The following is a 26,175-nucleotide window of genomic DNA, read 5'->3' on the forward strand; positions in this document are numbered from 1 at the left end:
TTTCAATTACATCATATTATTTATTACATCGAAAGAAATTACATCGCTCTTGTTTATTACACAGCAAGCTGTCGAGTACATCGCAAAATGTAATATTAAACAAGCGATGGATTCAATGGGTTGCAGCGATTTCGATGTAATATTCAACAACTTTTTTTGCTGTGTACTTTTCATTAACTTATGAATGTTATTAGCTTTTTGATATGGGATCATTCATTAGGTGGCATAATGAAGAGTATAAGTATTTTCGAATGGTTTTTTGCCATAACATATAAGGTTATTTTTTTACGTGTAGAGTTGAATGATTTAATCATAGCAAAATTAATCATTCATTGGAAGCTTTATTCATTAACGCTCTGAAAAAAACCCCTGCCAATAATAGAATAAATAAAATAAAATATGTGGACCCTTCGGAGCGCTACGTGAGGAAAGCAAACTACAGTGGCGCGTTCACGACTTCTGCTTAAAATGACATTTTTCTCGCACGGACGGACCACTGGTTTGCAAGCCTTCAACATTACTAAAAGCTTTTTTATAAACAACAAAACGAGTGATTTTTGCAAATTTTCTTTATAAAATCTATTTTCTTGCTTGTTTTTGGTATAATTTGTAGTGAAGTGAAAAAAATGGACTAGTGTGCACCTTCGGGTAGTGTTTAACCATGGATGCTGTGGTGTTTTGGGGTGAAATAATCAAAAGAAAAAACGCATTCTGAGGGCTTGCATCTTTTCGACGACGGGGTCAAGAAAATGTCATCCAATTCAAAGGTAGGTCTATCGTTTTGAAAGTTGCTCCCAATTTGATTAAAAATATGCTTGTTCCGCATAACAAACATGGCAGGAGTTTCCGTACGAGTTGTTCCGCCAGATGCACAACGATCTCCAGTCGCAGATGATAAAAATAACACAACTCGCAAGACCTGAGACCCCGGCAGCTGGTATGGCGAACGCTAACCAAACGATAGTTCTCCAGCGGCCGAATCCTAACCAGGCTCAGGTCAGTTCATTCGCAAACAAGGCAACTAATCTGAACAAAAAACCGCAACAGCCGGAAAAAAGAACTTTTGAGCAAGCCTATAGGGAGGCGATAGAGCGACTAAATGCGGCTGCCAGCAGCAAACCAAACTCCCAACAACGGCAGCAGCTACTTGCTCAGGGCGCTAACAGTGTTCAGCGTCCGCCATCGCCACCCCGGGGAGTGGTCAATTCCAGCCGGTATACGGCAGACCCGTCGGCGTCTACTTACACGCCGTCGCCGTCGTCGCGGTCGGCCGAGGTGAGTGTTATTTTTGCAGGAACGCAGTCTTTTATTAATCATTCAGTTCTGTGTCAATATTGTCTGGGAGTGTTTTTCTAAGGCCACAACAATCTTTGATATACAAAAATTCTTCGTGTCTAATTTTAACGTGATAGATCTTTAAAAAAAACCATGACAATAATAGATCAAAGCCGTAATTTTTATATTTTGAATTTTATTTTTGTTATTCGCGTGAATATGATACGCATTATTTTCACGAGGAAACGAATTCTGCAATACAGCAAAACACATTTTTTTGTGAAGCAGGTATATCAAAATTGATACATATGTATTACAAGTAAGTTAAGGCAAGATTGAAAAAGATGGGTACTAGAATGTTTCAAATAACTATAAAAAGAAGCAATCCACAGTCCATTGAGTCCGCTGACAAATACGAGAAACTTAAAATGGTTCAAGCAAAGGTGAAATTGAATATTTTCGCAGGCTTGGTTCACAGTTTCCCCTTAACTGATAATGTTTTCAGTTTTTATCTTTCTCGTACAACTCCAAAAAAGAATAAAAAAAAAACATGGTTTATATACCGATCGACTCTGCTCGACGAACTGAGGTGATGTCTTTATGTGTACACATTTTTTAGACACACCTCATCAAAATCAAAACCGATTTTTTTTCCAAAAATGGTGGCAATCTGGCAATGCATTTAAAAAACATGAAAAATGATTGAAAAAATATGACCTTTATGATGTTTTGACCTTTCTAATTTGAATTTTTCAAGATTTTTTATAAGGAAAACGGAACAGTTCAAGACAAAATTTTCAAAACGACTTATCTGCTTTTGTAAATAAACATTCAAACGACGATTTGACGAATCTGATAGCTCTCCCACGCAAACCAACACCATCAACAGGAAGCGGAAACCTTCACCTACCTATTGATGGTGTTGGTTTGCGTGGGAGAGCTATTAGATTCGTCAAATCGTGGTTTGAATCTTTGTTTACAAAAGCAGATAAGTCGTTTTGAAAATTTTGTCTTGAGTTCCCCTATCTAAATATTATAAGACAAATATGCAATCCAATTCATTACCTAGTGGAGGAGCATTTTTTAAATGTTTTTACTGATTTCTCATAGAGCGAAATACATACAGTAAAACCTCCATGAGTCGATGTTCTATGAATCGATATCGACTCATGGAAACAAATTATTCCATATTAAAAAATATTTTCTGGGTTACAATGATGGTACCTTCAAACAGTTCTCCAAGGATTTTATTTCTACATCTCGATTTTTCCATAAGTCGATGGTTCCTTCAATATCAACTCATGAAGGTTTGACTGCATAAAAACAATTCGGCGACAAACTAGCACAAGCTCACGGAATCTCTACTTGATCGAGCGCAGTTGTTGATGAAGTATGTGTGAGGATGCCAGACATTACTAAATACTCATCCCCTCGGTTTGCATTGCACGAACAATACCAGTGGATGAGTTAGTTCGGAGAATGAATTGAGATTGAGATCAGAAATTTGGGCTGATCAGTACCCGCTAAGCTGTGCAGGGCGACGGAGGTCCTTCGTAGTTTAGTAGGGGAAGCACCTTCAAACTCCATTTTTCGAACTAAATCTTTCACATGTGCATATGCACAAATCGAGTTTTCAAACATAGTTATTGACGTCCAATTCGAGAAATAGGCAATTTACCTTTGATTGAACTACTTCCTTTGCAATTTCACCAAAAACACTTACGTTTTAAACTTCATACGTTTAAAGTCGCGAATAAGCATTTACTTTCTGAATTGATAGATACGATTCGAATTTATCCCTCATGACATTTTATTCTCAACCGTACAGATATACGAGCTAGAATGCACTGTCACGATCATCGGACTCTTAGGTTGTATGTCATACCCAAGAAAACCAATGCCCAAAATATATTCCACAAAATTTACGGCATTTCCCAGAATACACCATTCCCCGGAACATAATCCTCAGTGGTATCCATAGCGGTTCCACTTCTCATTCTTTCTGAGAAGTTTTTTGCATACCTAGACAAGTTCCATCCAAACCTTTTCTCGAAGAAACATCTAATATAGTCTATATCGATTATCCCTCTTTGAAGGTATATGTAATAGCCTATTCAGATTGGGCTATTTATGACTTTGTTAAGTGAGAGGGTATCCAATTATTACGAAGTGTTCAGACTGCAGCAAGATAATATATCTTGACGTTTCCATGTTTGCTCATTTGCACGCTAATACAGGGTTAAATTCAAGGAGAGTTTTAAAATTTAATTTGCGAAATCAAGCATTTGTGTGGCGACAATCGAACATTTTTCTGAACAAAGTTTCTACGAAAAAAATATGAAAAGGGATTTTCGAAGAATATTTGAAACTCTCATTAAGGATAATGATAATTCATTAGTTGGGTGCGCCGTTCTTCGGGGAATCAGACTATTCCTCAATTTATTTTTAAGTTTAAATGTATTTTGATTCTGTACTATGATCGAACGGAGATTTGATAGAAAAATTTAGATACTTTTGGGAATTCTCACAAATAAATAAAAAAAGGACGATTGGACCAATTTTCAAGAAATATTATCGAACTAAAATGTATTTCCACCAGTATCTCCATGTATGAAGGGCAACTCAGCAATTTAATTTTTTTTCAAAAATGGAAACTGAACCATTGCGTTCTACTCGACAATCAATGATACAGCTTCTAACAAAATCGAATCGTGTGAATGTGATATAATTTAAACTGGATTTTGGATGAATTAATGCATTACCAATCCATGTTTTATTTAAGGTTATTCTACTTCATATATACATCCCATTCAAATCGTACAGTTGTCCCACGTGTAAAATGTTGAAATCCAAAGTATATTAAGCCATTCAAGGAGCAGAATTGATACAATTTATGAAATCATGTTTATTCATCAAATATATTCGTTTTACAACCATTCCTACGTTTTGAATTGTCTTCCGCATTAGCCCTTGAACTTTGAAAATTTATTCGATTTGTTCTATTAAATCTAGGTTTAAGTTAAATACTTCATGTTAATTCTAGAGAGCATCTGTTTTTTAAACAATTCATGTTGAATAAGTGGAGAATAAATAATTATCATCATTATTTTTCATCATATAAAATGCTTTCCTCAAAACCATCACAATCCGAGTTATTCTTCAGCGCTCAGAAGATTTCCATCTAACATGCATTCGACCCTGCTGCGACAGAAAGAGCATGACTGTCAACTTCTGAAACGAAATGAAAACAGAGAGAATTTTCTCTCTGGCAAAGAGAGCGTGACGCTTGTCAGTTGTGTTTTGTTGAATTTCTCCCTGCATCCCAGTTAGAACGAAAGCTCTCTCGTAATAATTGTTCGTAATAAATTCTTCATGACTCTTTTTAGCGGGTATCTTTTGAAATGTATGGAATATTACGTAAATAATGACATCATAAAGCGTATTTACCCTGAAACGCCAATTATTATGTCATTAATGGCGTAATCTGAACAGGCTATAAGAGAAAAGTAATTAGTAAAAGAAGGTAGGTATGATCACTTCTAGAAAACCCATCTTTCCAAAACAGTGACTTGCCCATGACATGCACTGTTCGCTATAAACTTGAGATTTTTTGAAAATTCATCATCTAATTAGATTTTTGAGGAGAGAAACATAATTCATAATTTCAGAATACCGCTACAATAACAACCGATCATAATATTATCTAAACTGAGTTTTTATTATTGTGCACAGAATTAGAAACATTGAAAATATGAAAATCTTTAAATAGGTATTAGAATTAGGAAGCATATGGCAATTTACAAATTGATTCATAAGATATGTCACTTAGTCAATTCAGTCAATATTTTCAGGATTCATAGATTTTCGCGGATTACACATCTACTACATAAAGATATTCGTGAATCATTAATGTTCCTTAATAGCAACGATTTTGTCTTATTTTTTTCAAAAGTGCGGAATACCTGAGCAAAGCTTGAGATTAAATCGATAATCAATTAAATCGCTACATGGCCTCAGGGGATACAGTTTAGGGAGTTTGTTGACTATGACGTCAACGTTCGGCATTTTTCGAGACCGACTCAGCGAATCGATCCGGGAGCAGCTCCGAATTCATCGCAGCAGCACTCCAGTCAACAAATCGAGCCAGTCGCAGCTACGAACCCATCGCAGCACCAGTTAAATCAGCAAACCTCATCATAGATGCTCACCTCTCTGTAAATAGCGCTACAAGTGATTCTAAGTCTCAGCCTAAATACTTGACGCTCTACTACCAGAACGTAAGAGGCATACGAACTAAAACGCACGAATTACTCTTGAAGCTTTCATCTTGTGACTATGATGTAATCGTACTGACGGAGACATGGCTGCGATCAGACATTTCTAGCTCGGAATTTGCCGCTAGTTATTCCATATTTCGTTGCGATAGAAGCGCTGCCACAAGCAACTTTCAACGTGGTGGTGGGGTATTTATTGCTGTGGAAGCTTCGTTGAATTGCACATCAGTAGGACTAGTAAACTGCGAGAATCTCGAACAATCAGCAGTGCGGATTCGTCTACAGAAGTCAGCGATATACGTATGTGGCATTTATCTCCGACCGAACTCGCCACCAGCATTAAACTTTGCGCACTCCTCTGCAATTGAATAACTTCGAGAACAGATTTCGGACTCCGACACACTCATCGTTGTGGGTGACTATAATCTACCATTGCTGATTTGGGAGGAGGATGAAGATGTCAACAGTTTGTTACCATCAAATGCTTCCTCTGAACAAGAAATTTGTTCAGTTGAATCGATAATCGCTTCCGAACTCCACCAAATTAATGCCATATCTAATTCGAACGGACGCATACTACATCTAGCTTTCGTTAACCAAACGAAGTTAAGCTAATTGAGCCGCCGTTACCTCTTCTACGTATTGACAGCCACCATAAACCGTTCGTTCTTCGCATCGACTTTGGTGGTACGGACATGCAGTTTCCCAGCTCGACACAGAACCGGATTGACAAGTTCGACTTTAAACGCTGTAACTTTCTAGAGTTGAATAGTGCCATTTCAAACATCGATTGGGATGCACTGTTCCGCAACAAGGACACTGATGACACTGTATGTACTTTCTACGACGTTTTGTATGGCATTCTGGATGCACATGTTCCACGTAGGCGTTGCAGACGAAACTCATTCAAGCAGCCGTGGTGGTCTGCAGAGTTGCAGCACCTTCGTAACGTTGTTCGCAAGTCTCGTAAACGTTATTTTCGAGCGCGTACATTGAGAACCGCGACAATGTTCGTTCAATTGAAGCCCATTACAATAAACGCCACCTCGAATCGTACCGTAGCTACATGTTCCGTATGGAGACGACAGCGTAGCAAGATCCTTCCTCTTTTTGGAAGTTTGTACGTAACAAAAAGCGGTCAAGTCAATTTCCAGCTGAGATGACTTTTGACGAAAGGACGACAGATTCTCCGGATGAACTAGCCAACCTGTTTGCCGATTTTTTCGAAAATGTGTACAGCACTAACACTCCAGTTTTCTCACCTGATAAGCTGAAAGACTGCCCAGCTTTGAATTTAAATATTCCGCTTTTCGACATTACTCACGATGACGTCTCGTCCATATTGAGTAAGCTGGATGTTTCCAAGGGTCCGGGAAGTGACAGTCTTCCACCATTGTTTTTGAGAGAATGCGCCGAATCTCTGCAAATGCCGTTGACGTTGATTTTCAATAAATCGCTCCGTCATCACACTTTCCCGAACCTGTGGAAGATCGCCTCCATCTGTCCGATTTTTAAGATCTACCGCGGAGTTTCCATACTATGCAGCCTGGCTAAAGTGTTTGAAGAAATTGTTCACAAGGTTCTCTACAATGCTGCGCTACCGTTGTTTTCTGAGTTTCAACATGGTTTTGTCAAGAAGCACTAAACAACAACGAATCTCATGGCGTTCACCAATTTTCTCACAACGGAAATCGAGAACAAACAGCAAGTGGACGCTATATACTTTTATTTCTCCAAAGCTTTCGATAAAGTTCCGCATGAGCTGCAAAACTCAAGCATTTGGGTTTTCCATACTGGGTAATCGAGTGGTTGCACTTGTGGGGTTTCTCGTTATCCGGGTTTTCTCATAGAGATGAAAAGTCTTGTGACTCGTTCGAGGTTACAGTTAAGACTGACTTTATTCAATTTTGTATATAATGGAGAAGGTTCACACAAGTCGAACTTAACGCTAAACAGAAGAAATCTGGAGCAGCATATGTTTGTAATTTAGCTTTGCGTTTGTAAATGTCTTGAGGGTCGCTTGTTGAAGTAGGTAATAAATATTTGACTTCGCACTTCTAGGTATGCGGACGTTGTTCGTCGCTGTTGGTCGAAACAGAAGAATGTGTAAAGAATCTATGTTTTAGGAAATGTAAAAGAAGGTCATAAAATGTTATGCCATTTCAAGTGGGTCGTAAATATTCAAATGACAAATTCAACGTAAGCGCATTTGAAAAGGATGATGTAACATGATTTGATGCACATGTTGCAGGATCATGGAAAAGGATAATGTGTTTTGAAGATGTGTGGTGGGTATGCCACACCTTCCCCCTAAGAGAAAAATGATAGAACTACGTGAGATCATTTTTTTTGTAGTGCTCCAAATATCTTTATACATTGTTGCTTACATTCTATTAGGTTATATATATATAACATTATATATATATATATATTTTTTTTTATGTATTGTAGTTTTTCAATTTGATAGTTTTGTTTTTATGTATTGTATAGTATTGCTTTTTGTTATTATCGAATATTGTGACATTCGGATGATTTATTGCTGTAACTCTAAATGGTCCTTTTGAAACTTTGTCTAACTTGGATCGATTTTCATTTTCTAACATAATATAATCTCCTATTTCAATATTGCTTGGTTTCGAGATGCTTTTCTGATTTTGATGTCTTTTAAGTTTAATTTTGAATATAAAATCTCGTGTTATTTGTGCTGCTGTTTTGAGTTTGAATTTTAGTTCCGTGTAGTATTGTTCATAATTATATATCGGTTCAATTTCTTTTGGATTCCTCAAGTTGTTCGGTAATACTGCTGTTTTTCCGTATATTAGTTCAAATTGTGTGTAGGGAAAGTCAGAATGAGGAGTCGTGTTGTAGCAAAATGTGTAGTAAGGCAACCATTCATCCCAATCGCTATGCGATTCGTTGACGAATTGTCTCACAAACTCATTTAGACAACGATGATTCCTCTCTAAACTTCCGATTGTTTCAGGGTGATAAGGCGTAGAAAATTTTTGTGTTATTTGAAGTATATCGTTAATTTTACTGAACACTTCATTTTTGTATTCGGTTCCTTGATCCGTTCGAATTATGGATGGGGTTCCGTAAGCTAAAATGAAGTTTTCAATAAAGGTTTTTGCTAAAGTGTCAGCTTGCTTGTCTGGAATAGGTTTAATAATAACATATTTTGATATCTGACTGGGCGTTCGTTAACATCAATGGCACGAATTCTCGCACTTTTGCTATTACATCTGGTGTGCCCCAGGGCCTCATTTTGGGACCACTTATTTTTGTTTTGTTTATTAACGATCTATGTTTTCGACTAAAAGCTGGAAAGTTGCTATACGCCGATGTCTTGAAAATTGTCCGAATTATAAAGTCTCACCTAGACTGCTGCGCGCTGCAAGCTGACATCGAGGAGTTAAGGTTGTGGTGTATCGATAACGGGATGGAATTGCACATCAAAAAGTGTAAGTTAATCAAATTTACTCGTCGACAGTCTCGCGTTGATTTTGAATATTCGGTCGGATTGGATAGCTTGGAACGCGTCGAGACTATTCGTGACCTTGAAGTAATGATTGACAAGCACTACTAGGGGAACTGTACCGGTTTTGGCCATGTTCCTAATTTGGCCAATTTTGCAAATAACTCCAAAAATAAAGCAATTCGCAAGAGTTTCATTAGTTCCAACAAGAGATATATCCCTCACGCTTCAACGCTGCTTTCAACTGATCGATTATTTTGGAAAAATATGTATTTTTCAGGGTTGGCCAAATTAGGCACTAAGTTGGCCAAAACCGGTGCACTTCCCCTATCGCAAAAGCTTTCGCAGCTCTTGGGTTTGTTCGACACATTACCAGTAGCTTTAATGATAGCTACGCAGTTAAAGCGCTGTATTGTTCATATGTACGCAGCATCTTGGAGTATGCAGCATGCGTGTGGTCCCCATATCACACAACGCAGATTATTCGGATTGAGAGAGTGCAACGTAGCTTTATCCGATATGCCCTTCGTAAACTACTGTAGCGGAAGGGAACTTTGTGATATTGATAAAATTCACTTTGTTAAAATCTATAAACTCATGAAGAGGATTTATTGTTCTTCCCTTAATTTTCATTACACTTTTTTTTCTTCTTTTCTTTAACGTTTTTTTTTTGTTGAACTACTAAAATATCTCTTGAGGCCACTCTATTGGAAAACATCTTATTCTTTACTTTAAATTTTTCAGAACCTTTACACAATATCTCGATTTCGATTTTTCCTCGTGGAAAACTTATTTCCTTTACTGCACTTCACAATTTTCACTGGGAACGATTTTTTTCTTTTTCTGGCACACACGGCCAACTTCAAGCATACGAACAGGCAACTTCCGTCGTCGGGAACTAAACTAAACCTCAATGATCAGCGCACGACACCACCAACCGATGGTACATTATTACAACCGATGGCCCTATTACAAAACTGACCTACCAACCTATAGCACACTCTAAAACTAACTGACCCCTAAGATTCTTCGAAAGTTCCTTAAATAACTTTCGAAATCATCATTGTCGGTTCGACAATTTCTTATTGCATCAGCATACAAAGAGAATTGCACATTTCATATGCTTTTGCCGACCACTGTGACCAGCGCAGCAAATAATATGCTCCGGTCGAAATACTACACCGTCACCGGGTCATCGTGCGCGGTGCTGGTTTGTTCTAAGTTTGTTCCGCAACAGCGGAGACAAAAGAATTAAATTGAAGCGAATAAAAATCCCGACTCATGGAGTTTCCGTATGGTGATTCTTTCCCTTATACTCATTCATTACAGACTCAATATAAAACCACTATCTACAATATCAACACTATCAACTTAGCGGGGCTGCTGAAAAATCAGAAAAATCCTAATGAGGCCCCGTCTAATGACCGTGCCGCATCAGCAGGTGGTCGGCCGTCGGCCCCAAATGTATCGCAATCAACTGCCCGTGTTATGGACGAAAGTAACCGATACCGGGAAACATTCGCAAGCGCCTATGCTAGACACTTGATCGAGCTAACTCGAACCGCTGTGGAGAAGGTAAGTTCTCAAAAGTTTTTTTGTGATGATGGTACGTGGATTCTGATTTTAATTAAATTTGTAGAAAACTTCAAAACCATTGCCGCAAAAGGCTTCCCCAAGCACCCAACATAGCTCAACTGGCAACAATGTATCGGTGATCAAAACTCAAGGGATACCAGTTGGCGGTGGACAGTTGCCAGCAGGCTCAGCGGAGAGCCAACCGAAAAAGTTTAAACCGTCCCAGCCTGTCCAAAATTCGACGGTACTGAATGGGAAGGACGGAAAGGTACCGTCCTACGCCGAGGTGGTTTCTTCTAGTGGCGGCAAAACCAATGGGAACATTTTGGTAAGTTTCATTTAAGCGAACATCTGTATTCTTCGCTAGGTAAACACCTTTCGGTATTCCGTCAACATGAGAAATATGGTTGTCCGACATTTCGCGGTAAAACATTCCGCGGTAAACCATTTCGCGGTGTACCATTTCGCGGTCTATATCATTTGGCGGTAATCTGTTTCGCGGTTTATACAATTTGGCGGTATTCCGTTTCGCGGTATATATTATTTCGCGGTTTGCAATTTCGCGGTGCTCCGTTTCGCGGTATTCAAGCTTAGCTTATCTTTTTAACTTTTTTTTGTATTTTTAAGAGTTTGCCAATCTTTTCTACCAACTATTAATTTTCTCTTCTTTATATGGCCGTTTCTTTCATTGCGTTTCCCTTTCAAGTATTTTTCTCTTTTCTTTTACGCATTATTTTATGTTATCTCCAAAAGACATATACATTATTGTTAATATTAGATGTGTGAACTTTGTCATCAAGATACACTATATCATATGGTAAAGGTCGCTGTCTTAATAGCTTAAAAGGCTATGGTATTCTGGTAGAACTCAGAAGATGGAATGACTGAAAATTATGCATAAGGTGCCCGCCAGAGTAAACGCGACGTGCGATGCGACGCGATGCGACTCACGTAAAAGAATAACAATCATTATCAACAGGCTGTCAAATTGCACTGTCGCGTCGCGTCGCATCGCACGTCGCGTTTACTCTGGCTTCACCCTAAGGCAAAATGTGTCTTCCTTAAATGTTAGCCGGTATTAGGCTAAATATCATGTTTCGTCTTCTTTAAATGTTCGCATTTGCCCGGTATAAGGCGTATTTGCCTTCTTTAAATATTTGCATCCTGTAGAAGGCAAAGTGTGTTGATTCGCATTCTTTGCATACCGTCATCGGGGGTGACAATGGGTCAAATGGGGTGAGAATGGGTCACTGTTTCAACCTCTTAGAATGCCTGTACCTGTAGATTGGATTGAATGCTGGATGGATTTTGCTCTTCGACCTCCTGACTGCCGGTGAAAGCGATGACCCATTCTCACTCCCAGACCCATTGTCACCCCCGGTGCGGTGGCGGTAGTCGTATTTGCAAATATGTTTTGCTTAAAAAGTTTTTTGTTGGGATTTGAATTTATATGAGTCTGGTGTAAACTCAATGATTATTCGCTATACATAATAATTAGGTGAATTTCAAGGCTTTATAAAGCTAAAGAACACATTATTGAACTACTTGTAACATTAGTAAAATTAAACCTGCAAATTGGTATTGACCGCGAAAAGTTTCACCGCGGAATTGTACTAACCGCGGAATGGTATACCGCCAAATAATATAAACCGCGAAATATTATACCGAGATATGATACTGAACGCGAAATGGTAGACCGCGAACTGGTACACCGCGAAATGGTTAACCGCGGAATGTTTTACCGCGAAATGTCGTACAATCGAGAAATATATCCAGCTTTCCACGCTAGCCATAATGGCGTCTGCCATAAATTAATCTGACAGTAACTGCTTCCGACGCTGATCTGCTTTCGGCGCTGGCTGGTCGTATCTAGGCAACAATTTTCACATTGTTTATTTACTTGCATGATAATACCTAAAATAATAAAACAAAAATGATTATAAAGTCTAACAAGTAATGGCCGTTTACGTTTTCGGTTGCATCGATCCTCTTTTCTTCTACTCTCAGTAAATAAACAAACCAAAATGGTTGCTATGATATGGATCAGCGTCGAAATTAGTTGAGCGTCGGAAGCAGTTACTGTCAGAATATTTTATGGCAGTCGCCATTATGGCGATCGTGGAAAGCTGGATAGGAGTGGAAATAATGCGATTTGGCTGAATAAGCCAAGGGCCTAACCAAATGGCAGGGGGGGTTCGCCCCCCATATATGATGGAAAGATTGAACGGGTACTGAAATAAATTCTTTTAAACATCATCTTTAATAATAAGTGGTTGAAATTCAAAAAAAAATTCTTCTTGAAATTTCCGTAATGTAGTCTGTTTAAAGTCCATTCATTTAATTGTGAAACACAATAATACCATTTGTACTACCTATATCCGGTATTGTAGGTATTCACACATGCAGCTCCTTGTAAAGGTTAACCAGAGCCAATTGCCAAACCCCACCACGTTCTATGCATGCCCCCTAACTCGTAGAGGTCGTGGGGAGGGGTCGTAATGTATGTATGTGTGTGTGTGTGCGCAAAAGTCTAGCTTATTTTTTGTGATTACCCTTAACCGTGATTACCCGCAACAAGTTGCATTCGACGGAGAATTTTGTTCCATTGTTTCCTATTGAAAATTGGCTGGATCAGACTATGGGCATGGAAGTTATACACGTCGGACTATGGGCATAGAGTGATTCAAATTTTGACTTTTTTGCCCCCGATGCTTAAACGATTGCATTTGCCATTTTAATAATCCTCCTAATTTTTTAGCAATTTTGGATGTAATTTGACTGTGCACACGTCATTTGAAGTTTGTATGGAAATTACTGTGAAAACTGACCCTTATATGGAAGACCGATCTGTGAGGTGGCCCATGAACTATTTAAATATAATCAACACATTGCTTACACAGAATACTTCTCAAGCAGTTGTTGTTGCGAAGCGATTTCTCGTTTGGAAGCAAAGTTATGAAGAGAACAAAAATGCTCATTATTGATATTGATGTTATTCTTTTACGTGATAAGAAAATTATTTTGAGCTTTTTAGTGGAATGTTTTCACCTGTCATAAGACGAGTTTATACAAAACCATTGAATTCCACCACTTAATTGTATCTTGACAGATACGTATTTCGACCTCAACAGTAAGGCCGTCTTCAGTATCTCGAGTGGTGGAATTCAATGGGATTGTATAAACTCGTCTTATGACAGGTGATTCTTTTAGGGGTAGTAGGGGCAATATGAACATACGGGGCAATATGAACATACGGGGCAATATGAGCCACCCTCATTTTGAGCTTATTGACAAGTTTTATCATGTAAAAGTTATATGATCTTTAAGAGGATGCTCCACATATGCCTCAACGTGAAAACCGCATTAAAATTCAATTCAAACATGAAAATACACTTGAAAATGTAAATTTTCGCTGTATAGGCAAAATTATTATAAGATTTGAAGTTTATAAATAAGGTTTTGACACAAAACTGATTAAAATACAGGTCAAAAATACACCACAATCAAAAGATATATTAAAATTGAATATTGTGCACACATGTTTATATTGATACAAATCTAAATTTATCATAAAACTTTTTTTTCCAAAACCAGTCTCTATGGGGCAATATGGGCATACCTGCACAAATCAAGGTATCAGGCCTTAAAATGCGAAAAAGCTCAAATTTCAGTAGTCAAATACAAGAATATTATCATATATGTAAGATTCATTACGGAAAAACTACAACAGCGCATTACTGCGATCGAAACAGAAAAAATGACCATTGACCAATTGAAATGTGGCTGTTCCAACGGTGACGAGTGACAAATCGGTTCAGTCTGCTGTTGAGCGGTTTATTAATTTTATTTGGTATGGAATACTGCAAACTGTTGAAGGAATATCATATTCTTCCTTATTACGATACTTTTTTCGCCTAAATAAACGTTTTGGATGGGTGGTCCATACTGCCCCAAATGGTGGCTCATATTGCCCCGTATAGTCGGGAACACACATTGAAATCAATACATTTTCAAAAGTGCATTCCAACAATTTCCAAACGCATTTTTCGTCATTCATCGATGTAATATGAAAGGTAACATTCTCTAGTCAACTACATTTGAATGATGTTTTTTGAGCTTTTCAGCGCTTTTCGGCACGATTTCCTTAGGTGGCCCATATTGCCCCGATCACCCCTACGTGTTAAATTGAATTTTCCACGATTCAGTATTTCCTTAATAACTTTTCTTGTGAGCATCAAATCATTTCGCAACAAAGACGACCTGTTTCCTTGTAAAATTTGCCGATGTACTCATATGTTGTTAGAGCTTAAAGGGAAGCGTTCGGGAACGGTTTTCCATGAAAGTTACTGTTTTCATAGCAATTTTCATACAAACTTCAAACCACGCGTGCTCGCTCAATTTACATCCAAATTAGCTAAAAATTTAGGTGGGTTAATAAAAAGGCAAATGCAATCGCTTAAGCATCGCGATAAAAAGTCAAAATTTGAATCACTATTATACACACATATATACATTTTTGCTTTTCTCGTACATTAAGTACGAGTAAAGGCTGTATATATTCGCTTCAAAAACATTATACTATATATATATAAGTTATAATTTGGGACTACCGGATAGACTTTTTAGAAAGAGAGCAACTTTTAACTTCACAGTTCCACACTTGGGAAAAGACTAACTTGTTTTATTTATTCCAAAAGTTACAAAGGCCTGACTTGGAAGAGGGATTGTGCCTAGCTAAGTTATTTATGTTATTTGTGAAAAACAGATATCGTCGTCTGGTCCTCGTGGTCGACGTTTGTGCTGATGTGCCGAATGCGTAAGTGGGGCAATTGGTGCTATGTGGAAGTTGATGAGCCAGCGGGTTCTTGTGACTGCTTCAATGTTGCCAATTGCAGGGATAGTTGTTGTTGTTGTTGTTGTTGTATATTCTTGATTTGATTTAATGATCCTTGGATAATGTCCGATGTTGATTGATGTTCAGGGTTGGAGGAAATCTGTTCGATAACTACTCCCCCCTCAGGTGAGGAATGTCCCGTTCCGTTTCTTGTATATTTGAAAATGATTGCAACGATGATAATTACGGTTGCTGTTCCGGTTATGGAAAATCCTCCAAAAAGGCTCCAAAACTTGAAGTTTAGTCCATTTTGTTTTAGATACACATGTTCTAGGTGACGGCGGTTTTGGATAGTGTTTTCATGAATTTTTCCAATGTCATATACTCTTTTAATTTCCAATCGGTTTCGAGATTATAAAATGCGCTGTGTATGATCTCTGGTTCACTGATTTGTTCCTTGTTCGTGAAAGTATTGTTATTGATTTGAATCGTACAGTTTTCGAAGTGAATCAGTACGTTGCCTTGAAAAACAACGATTATCTGGTCCGCAATCTGATTCTAGGTTTTGATTTCTAATGTTGGTTATCAGGAGGGTGTTATCAGAAATGAGTTTGTAGCTTGTTTGATTGTTGAAAGTAACATTGCATCTTGGTTTCTTTCCGTTGATTAGAGGGTTGATACATTCATCATTAAGATCCTTGAGGTACGAAGATTTCTGGACGAAGTCCTTTGGATTCTGAGTTGTAAAGATGTGATTTCTGCTTTTTACTATGTATTCCGGATATTGGTTAATGATGTGATTTCCGTTGGTGATTGGATATAATTTGATAATTGTTGCGGTGTTATTCTCTAGTAATGGCACGTGCATGAAGTATAGCAAGGTTCCTGGGCTAGTGGCAAATTTTGGTATGACGAACTGTAATGCCTCATCTGGTAAGTCTATGTTTACTCCTTGGTCATGTAGTAATCCTTTTATTGTGAGTATTTCCCGAATAGAAAGTATTTTGTTGCTGGTGATGGACATTTTCGACAACATGACCGCATCCTGGATGTCTTCGAGCATATTGTTTAAAATGTCAACGTTCAGGATTGAAGTTATTATTTCCACATCGTTCATCATCAAATCGTTTAGATTGGCTTGTGCTGTAATATCTTTGATGGCATGGGTTAGTTGCTGTATCCGATCGTTGATATTCTGGTTTATCCTAAATTGTTGGTTATTTTGGTCTATTAAGTCATTCATGGTGGTGTTTATAGCTTGAAGATCAGAAGCATCTGGAGTACCGGCAATCCATTTCCATACGGTTCCGATAGAGTTCCATCTTCTCGATCGGCGATGTCCTTGTGGTTTCAGCTGATAAAGGTTAGCGTACAGCTTTTTGGTTTTGTATTTTAGAGTGCTTATTAATGGGTTAGTATTGACATTATTTTGATGAGACGATCTAACCAAAATTTCTGCTGCTTCTTCAATGGATGTAAGGTTTATAGGGTGGATTATTTTATTGTACCTATTTGGATTTTACACGCACTTTCCTTTATGAGTAGTAATGGGTCGTTTTGTAAATTTCGTATTGCAAGTTTCTGGGCCTGACTTGACACGATCGTCCACATAAGCAATAAAATTATTTCGAGCTGTAAATTAACAATTGTAACAGGTTTTTAGTATGGTTAAAGGAGTCGTAAGAATGGTATTTATATAGTATGAGTTACTGAAGATTTAATTCTAGGTTTTCCTCTTCCGTTTTAATTTAGATTTATGAATTTTTATATTTCTCCTGTCCACTAAAGTTTTCCTCCTATTTGTTTGCACGATTTGATTTTTGAACTTTATTCTCCTTTTGTTCGCAATGCCTTGGACTTTATTATAAATTTCATCTCCTGGTTGGAATACTGGATCGTCTTCCTTTTCCTATTTTTGGAATCTAATGTTCTGGCCTGATTATACTCGAGTCTGGTAATTACATCATCATAAATTTCGTTCCTGTGTTCTAAGATCCGATCTAAATTTATTGGTCTTTCTTCGCCATCTCTTATCCCTGTAAATACCTCTATTGGTTTTATTTTTGTTACTCCATGAATGGTAGAATTGTAAAGAGTAGTCGCTAATCTGTAGATTTCTTTATTAGAGAGATCGTTATACTTTTCCTTAATGCAGAGAAATATTTCAGAAAGGGTAGAATGAAAACGTTCCACTGTTCCGTTTATTTCACTATGATTAGATGGGGTAAAGTATGTTTCTACTTGGAGTCTCTGAAGGAGTCCTCTTACTTCGACAGAACGAAATGCAACTTCGTTGTCACAAACTATTAGTTTAGGGGTTCCATAAGTCGAAATCAATTTTACTAGGCCACGTTTGACATCTGGAATTGATCTAGACTTAATTGGGATGAGCATTGCAAATTTTGAAAACTTATCGACAGCAGATAAAAATAGGTTAGGTGATGATATAAAAATGTCTATGTGTAAAATGTCGAGCGGTTTCTTCGGGATTGGGGTTTCTGCAAGTTTAATTTTGTAAGGGTTCCTTTCATATTTATTTTGAAGACAGGTGTGGCATAGATTTATGAAGAGTTGAATTTTCTTACGCATGTTGGGAAAAAAGTAGCTTCGGATGATTTCGTCATGGTTCTCATCGGCTCCTCTATGCGCCCTCTCGTGCGTTTCTTCGATCAAAAGGTGTTGGTCTTCTGCCGTTTTTACGTCCTGTAATAATTTTTGCGTTAGTTTTATTTTGAAACTTTTGTTACGGGAAAAATGTTTGCTGTAAGTTATCTGTAGTGTATTGATCCACCTCTCCGGGCAAAGTATTCCGTTGATCTTACTTGGGTGCATATATTCTCTCAGTATTCTCACCGCCACTGGTACTCCGAAGGTAGCCCTAGTGATAATACGTCGACTTATACCTGGAAAGATCTCTTCAATAACCTCTGAATTTGTATTACCAACTTTAATTAGGATCTGATTCTTGAAGTGATTAAGCGGTTTCTCGGTCATCTGAATAAGTCCCGCAGCATCCGAGTCTGCTGAATGGATTGTTTCGTCATCCAAGGAGCTTTCTTCCTCTTGATCATTTAATTTCACATCATGTGTTATTCGAGACAAACCGTCAGCAACGACATTTTGCTTGCCTGGTCTGAACTGGATGTCATAATCGTATTCGCTTAGTCTTAACCTCCACCGTACTAAACGATCGTTTGCGGTTTTTAGGTTCAGCGCAAAAGTTAGCGGTTTGTGATCAGTATATAAGGTAAATTTACGACCAAATAGGTATGGTCTAAAATATTTACATGCCCAATCAATCGCTAGGAGTTCTTTTTCTATAGTAGAATAGTTCTCCTCCGTTTTTGTGAGTGTTCTGGATGCATAGGCGATTGGTTTATCGTGCCCAATAGGCCCTTGCGATAATACCGCACCTAGTGCATAGTTTGAGGCATCCGTAGTAAGGATAAACCTCTTACTAAAATCAGGGTATTGCAGTATTTGGCTGCTACTCAATATGTTTTTACATCTTTCGAAGGCAGACACAAATTGCTTTGTGTGTTTCACGGTTTCGCCTTTACGTAGTTGTTGGGTAAGTGGTTTAGCTATCTTTGCGAAGTCTTTTATGAACTTTCGATAGTATCCCATGACACCTAAAAATCCTCTCAATTCTTTTTCATTATTTGGTAATGGCCAAGTTTTAATAGCGTTTACTTTCTCCGGGTTTGGTTTTACTCCCTCTGGAGTGACCACGTGTCCTAAAAATGCTACCTCTTTACGAAGGAATTCGCATTTATCAAGCTGGATCTGGAGATTGTATTTCCGAAGAGTTTCAAAGATTTTCTTCAGATAAATGAGGTGTTCTTGTAGACTAGTGGAATAGATGATAATGTCATCCATGTATACTAAACATCTGACACCAATATGTTCCTTGAGCACGTTGTCCATTACTCTTTGGAATGTCGCCGGGGCGTTCTTTAGCCCAAAAGGCATCCGAACGAACTCGAAGTGCCCTCCATCGACACTAAAAGCAGTTTTCTGAATGTCTTTTTTGTGAACTTGGATTTGATGGAACCCTGAAGCGAGATCTAGGGTTGTAAAATATTGACATCTTCCCAACTTAGTGAGTGTCGCGTACGGTTCATTCAATCCATCTATGAATGCGAGCTTTATCATGCATTCATAACTGGATGTTAAAGTTCTGGAACATTTCCTCATTTCCTGGTCCAGCATAATTTTTGCAGAAATGTCTGCAAGTAATTCGCGACATTCCTTAAAAAATTCGTCAACAGATTTACTGTTCTGTTGTAAATATGGAATTTTCGTAACAAGGGTCCCCAAATCCCTTTTATCGCCGAAATAATCTTCAAGCGTTTTCTTAATTTCGTCCCATAATACGGGAGTGTGATTTTGGACTAACACATCATTTGCTTCACCAACAATTTTATCCCTAATGATGCTGTACCATAGCGGTAAAGCGGTTGCCTCATCATTAGGCGTCGGACATAATTTCTTTGAAAAATCAATTTTGCTGTCCACAGAAGTTATCCAGTTAGAAAGTAATTTAGGGTCTCCACTATAAGAGACAATTAATTTAATTGCATCAGGGACTTTTGATGCGTCAAACCGTACAGCATTAGATGATAGAGAAGGCGATAGGGGTACTGTTGATGCACTGGTTGCTTGAAGAGCGGCAATTTGTGCGGTTTGATCGCGAGCCAGCTGAGCTTGCCGTTCAACTAGTTCGGTCAGTTCGTCAATCTGCGATTGTAAATCGCTGGCTGATTGAGATCTTGTAGTCATTCCGCTTGTAAAACTAAAATTGAGTTGCTGTCGCGCACACAAATTTCACTTATCAATGTATCACTTATTGCTTATATCAATCACTTATATCAATTTCAAGTCACTTGCAAAAAAAATAGTAAATAGTTGTAAATTTATAAATTGAATTAATTAATTAACTTAATTTTACTAATGGAATCGCTTACCTCGAATCAACTGGTATGCTGCCAATGATGCGCCAGGGCGGGTGAAGCTGTCCGTGTGGTTCGCTGGGGTGGTGACGTGTTTCCGCTGAACTAGTCACTATAATCACTTTTCTTCCTGATCCTGGCACTGCACTTAAATCCGGACGAATCACTAGGTTTTCCTGATCACTACGGCAGGCACTTTGGATTTTCCGAACGCGACGCGGTGGCTAGAACATTGAAATCACTCCCCCCTCAGAATCGACTGCGCCAGTTATAATTTGGGACTACCGGATAGACTTTTTAGAAAGAGAGCAACTTTTAACTTCACAGTTCCACACTTGGGAAAAGACTAACTTTATTTATTTATTCCAAAAGTTACAAAGGCCTGACTTGGAAGAGGGATTGTGCCTAGCTAAGTTATTTATGTTATTTATGAAAAACAGATATCGTCGTCTGGTCCTCGTGGTCGACGTTTGTGCTGATGTGCCGAATGCGTAAGTGGGGCAATTGGTGCTATGTGGAAGTTGATGAGCCAGCGGGTTCTTGTGACTGCTTCAATGTTGCCAATTGCAGGGATAGTTGTTGTTGTTGTTGTTGTTGTATATTCTTGATTTGATTTAATGATCCTTGGATAATGTCCGATGTTGATTGATGTTCAGGGTTGGAGGAAATCTGTTCGATAACTTATATATATATATATATATATATATATATATATATATATATATATATATATATATATATATATATATATATATATATATATATATATATATATATATTATTATTATTCAAAAACATTATACATTATACATCATACTCAGTTCGACAAATTGAGGTGATGACTGTGTGTGTATGTGTATATGTGCGCAAAAAGTCTCGCAGTTTTTCAGGCACTTACCCTCATCAAATTTTCTCACAACAAATCCATTCAACGCAGAATCCTATCTCATTGTTTCCTATTGAAGCTATGGGATCAAAAGTTATGGCCAAAATACTTCTTTTACGACGGATGCCCGCAAAAAAAGTTTCACCAATATTTCAGGCACTTACCCTCTACCGATTTGCTCGCAGTAAGTTGTCTTCGACGCAGAATCCAATCCCATTGCTTCCTATTGAAAATTAGCTGGTACGGACTATGGGATCAGAGGTTATGGCCGTAAAAAAAACTCATCAAATTTCCCGGCACTTATCCTTAACTGATTTGCTCGAAACAAGTTGCATACGACGCAGAATTTTACAAATATGTATAATAAAACACATTTTCCTTCATTAAATGATTTTTTTCGACTTTTGTATCAAATATATTGATAGAATTCATTTGATTTTGTTTGTATCGTTTTAGCTTAAAATTGACAGGAGTCAAATGGCACCAGCAACACCTTCGAATTTACCGTCGCTTGATGCCATAATGGCAGCCCATTCAAGTAGACCCAGAAACCCCGCTCTTACATCACAAGAAATGAGACCATTGGAATCACGGCTAAAGCCATCCAATATTCAAGTGAGCCACGATGAACTTTATCGGCACATTCAGAATAAACTAATACAGCACTCCCAAAGCATACCACCGAATCAACGATCTGCCAGTAACACGCCCAAAGGTATAGTGCCGAGACAACAATCGGTGATCGTTACCAATAAACCGACTTCGGTGCCCATCTTTGGAAACAGACCTGACATCACGGTGATTGTTAATAAACCAAAAATATCATCACCGGCTCCCGCTCATGTTTACGGGAAGCCAACCATATCTACTCCAAACTCCACCTCATCTACTGGCCAAACTGTGGCTCCTTCTACCAACCTCTCATATTCGATGGGATTGTGTACCCCTAAAAGAAATCAGATTCCCACGATCGCTGGCTTGGCTGAACCACCTCCAGCTCATTCAGCAACACCAAAATCTCCTTTCGTACCGCCGTTAGCATCGTCTCCGTCGATCCCCAAACAGCTCACTCCCGTTTCTTTACCAGCAAAAGATTCTCCCAGCTATGGTTCGAAGAGCTCATCCAGTATTAATCCCAAATATAGCAAGTCTTCTCCATCAACCTCCACCTCGGAAGGAATATTGAACTTGGACACTAAAGTGGTAACACCGCCACCATCATCCGTATCCAACATGTACCGTACTACTGGAGATCGATCCTCGCTGCAGTTTAACACCACGCAAAAGATGGTCAAAATTGAAAAGCGGGTAAACTATGATCCTCACATCAGCGCCAAAACTAATGCAGACAGCAATTTTTCCAAGTATCAGCACAACGTGATCTGGAAGGAACAACCGATCATCAAAACGGAAGATCAGCCCAACGGAAACGGTAAAATCATCGAACAAAAAAGAACACTGTGTAAGTAGTTTTCCTTTTTTCGTGTGCCACATTCATTCATTCTGTCTGAAGTATACCGTTCTCGTGCAGTGGAGCTGTTACAAGCGGCGAATATGCAGCAGATGGCAGCGCAACACCAATCCAAGGGTATCGGAAGCATCGTTAGGCCAAGTATACCACAAGCGGTATCCAACGCTGCCATGGCACCATTGACTGCGCAAAAAAGCCACAACAATAACATGGGTCGCGCGGGTAAGTGAATTTTGTACAATGATTTAAACCCGAATTGACAAACTTTATTGATGGAGCAAGCTGGTAGGAACTAACATGGAAAGACCTAACAACTAACAACCCTCTATCTCGTCTCTTTAATTCCTTTAAGTCAAAGTGTGCCATGAATCTTATTTGGAAAGTTTATGTTATGAATACTATGAGCAATCTCCATCGCCAGACTTGAATCTATTCATACCCATCAACTTATTATTTTTGAACATTTTCTAGAGCTACTCAAATATCGTATGGAGGGCAAGATTCGAATAAAAGAGAAACCAAGAAAGGTAAAACGCAATATTTCAAAGTTTGACAACTTTATACTTATTTACTTGTAAAATGTATCTTCGGCCGTAGCTTATCGATCCGTTAGCTATCAAACCGGACCCGGATAGACCGGAGAAACGGAAGGAACCACCCAAGAGACTAGACTGGGCCAGGCGGAAGAAAATGAAGCGCTCAACCGAACCGTATTTGCAGAACGGTCCATGTTATGAAGTGGCACCTCGTTTATCGCGTTGTCGTGAATGTGGCCGATCTGCGGCATCCCGTCTAAAGGATAGTGATACCATATTCTGTAGATTCATAGCCTTCAGGAAATTGAAGTAATTACTGTTTGATTTGCACTGAATCAGATTTGTTCATTTTTTTATTCCTCCACCACCAATAGATACAACGATGTAGGACATATGGAAGTGTCTGGCTTTGCAGATCCCAGCCTGGACGCCAAGAAAGCAGATACCAGTTTGTGGGATGCAAATTTGTCCAAGGTGCCAATTGATTTGTCGGTCGAGAAATCAAAATTCCTGCTTGGACAAGTTGGTTACAAATTCTGCGAGCTCTTCCATCAAGAAAAGGAGGCATACTTCGAACATATGTCAGAAGGTAATTAGACATATTATCATTATACTGCCTCTAGCACCATATTTATCCCTTCATTGCTGTGTTTCCTATGTATATGGGACAGATATGTGATTACAGAGAGTACAGTTACTTCATTTTATATCTGAGGTTTTGTTAAATGAGCGAAAATCTTTTGAATGTTCTACATAGTTACTACAAACTTACAATTTAGTATCAGATAAACAAAGGAATCAGCTGCTCAGAGCAGCTTGAGAGCAAATCGATAACTTGTTATGATGTTGTGAAATCGATGAATATGATTACTTAATTTGATATCTTTTTTGTTCGTTTCAACGGTTAAAATAACAAAACTTATAGCAGACAAATCTTACTGTGACATCAAATTTAAAACTATTCCTGCTATCAATAAGAGCAAAAACGAAAACTAAATTTGATATCGGTTTCGATAACAAAATGAGTACACAGTTTGATGTCAAATCATAAAATTTAGAAATCTACAGCAAAATGAAAAATATGTAATCAATCATGATGATTCATATTTGAAAACAAATTATAATTTCAATTGTATGTATGTCAAAATCAAAATATGTTTTCTATATGCTCTCATTATGTTTGCAGACATTTATAGGTATTTATTCATAGACATTCGTAGGGAATCAGAGCACCGACATCCAATTTTTTACTATGGATTTTGACATGTTCGCCTGTTCGTTCTTTTTTGGGGGATAATTGCATCCCCCAGTGTCAAATTACCCCAATACTGATGTATTTTGCAATTGTTGCAAAGCCGCTTGTGAACCCCTGGTTGTGCAGCCGCGATAAATATGACAGCTCATATGCAGCAGTGATAGTAGCGAAAGAAGAGAGAAAATGTGGTAGTTGTGGTAGGAATATAAAACATAAACAACAAGTAGTACAGAACGAATATAATTTGCGCTCGCACGATAGGAAGAAAAAGTGATTTAGATTTGCATGAAGTAAAAGAGTTTTAGTTGATTATCAAGTGTAGGTATAATTTGTAGGAAAAAACCAAGTGTCAGGGCAATTTCAATACTGAATCCAGTGAGTATAAAACCTAAAAAGAAACAGAAATTGTGTAAATAATAAATGTAAACAAATGTAAATACTTACCTGCAGGAACGGTGAATATTGATGCTTATCAATTAAGTACCATCGGATGTGCAAGACAGTCCTGTATTAGTTGGCCTGTTCATAAGTAGTCAATGCTCGTAAGTAGTCAATGTGTAAAGCTTCAGCAGAATTGATAATTGATTGTTTGGTGATTTAGATAGCCCCTGACGACCAAACCTGCTTAGGGTAATTGCACAAGTGATTGGCAATCGAAGTTTAAAGAAAGAATCAAAGAAGTTAGCGGGCAAAAGGAAACCACTTCTTGTGAGTAAAAAAATAATGAAATTAAGTTTAAGAAAATTGTTTACTAATGAGAAATATATTATAGTTTAAGCGTTGCTAAAAAATAATTGGCTGCTATAAGAATTGTGGTTCCCTTCGGGAACATTCTTAAAAAGAAGTGACACAAACCAGGTGTCCAATTAGGAAATCGGACCTGCCTGCAAAATGGCTTCGGATTCAGAGCTTGTGGAAAAGCATACCAGTCTAGAATACACGGAGGTTTCGTGTGGTATCTGTGGCCCGTCAACTCGTGATGAAGATATGGTAAGGTGCGACTGTTGTTCGGGATGCTTTCATTCCCGTTGTATGGGCATCGTCGAGGGCAATTTGCCGAAAAAGTGGTTCTGCCCAAGCGCCGCCTGTCAGGAGAAGGCCAAGGAGTCCAAAGAGAAGAAGACCGTCAAGAGGCATCAAACCCGTAGTCAGAAAGAAGCCGATGAATCTGACAAATCTAGCACGAATACCCATTTGGTCGCATCCAATGTGGAAGCAAAGGTGCGTGCGCTGGAAGAGCGACAGAAGCAGCAGATGGAGCAGTTGGAGGTGAAGATGCAGCTGCGGAAGAAAGAAAAGGAGATGCAGCGAGCTCTAGAGCGGAAGAAGGTAGAAATGGAGTTGCAAATGCGTGCCGAAGAAGAAGAAGAGCAGAGGGCCTGGCAAGCCGAGATGCTTCAGAAGAAGAAGGAGCAGATGGATCGAATGAAGGTGAACCAGAAGTCTTTCGAACAGCAAATGACGGCCATTGACAAGGAGATGGCGGATCTTTCAACTTCCAAGGTGCCCAAGCCATCGTCGAAATATGTGGCAGACGATTCGCGAGCAGGAAATTCCAGCAAAATCCAACAAAATGTGTGGAAGCTGACCCAGAAGCACGTCAAAATGCTGGAAGAAGACGACGACGACACCGAAGAGGAGG

At 38.5% G+C, this 26,175-nt stretch overlaps 1 protein-coding gene across 3 annotated transcripts in view; it reads left to right on the forward strand.

Annotated features, from left to right (window-relative positions):
• Positions 1 to 487: 487 nt before the first annotated feature.
• The window catches only part of LOC134223163 (uncharacterized), a 48,980-nt gene continuing 23,292 nt past the window's right edge, over positions 488 to 26,175 (forward strand). The window contains exons 1-9 of one of the 3 annotated variants that reach the window (XM_062702300.1): positions 488 to 767; positions 841 to 1,275; positions 10,354 to 10,599; positions 10,664 to 10,927; positions 21,728 to 22,733; positions 22,785 to 22,964; positions 23,214 to 23,269; positions 23,340 to 23,587; positions 23,653 to 23,867. In XM_062702300.1, coding sequence (XP_062558284.1) covers positions 750 to 767; positions 841 to 1,275; positions 10,354 to 10,599; positions 10,664 to 10,927; positions 21,728 to 22,733; positions 22,785 to 22,964; positions 23,214 to 23,269; positions 23,340 to 23,587; positions 23,653 to 23,867 — 2,668 coding nt within the window. In that variant the 5' untranslated portion in view covers positions 488 to 749. The remainder of the gene's footprint in view (positions 768 to 840; positions 1,276 to 10,353; positions 10,600 to 10,663; positions 10,928 to 21,727; positions 22,734 to 22,784; positions 22,965 to 23,213; positions 23,270 to 23,339; positions 23,588 to 23,652; positions 23,868 to 26,175) is intronic. The other 2 variants (XM_062702301.1, XM_062702302.1) reach the window with 2 other exon arrangements.

This window comes from Armigeres subalbatus, chromosome 3 (genome assembly GCF_024139115.2).
Source record: "Armigeres subalbatus isolate Guangzhou_Male chromosome 3, GZ_Asu_2, whole genome shotgun sequence".
Classification (NCBI taxonomy): domain Eukaryota; kingdom Metazoa; phylum Arthropoda; class Insecta; order Diptera; family Culicidae; genus Armigeres; species Armigeres subalbatus.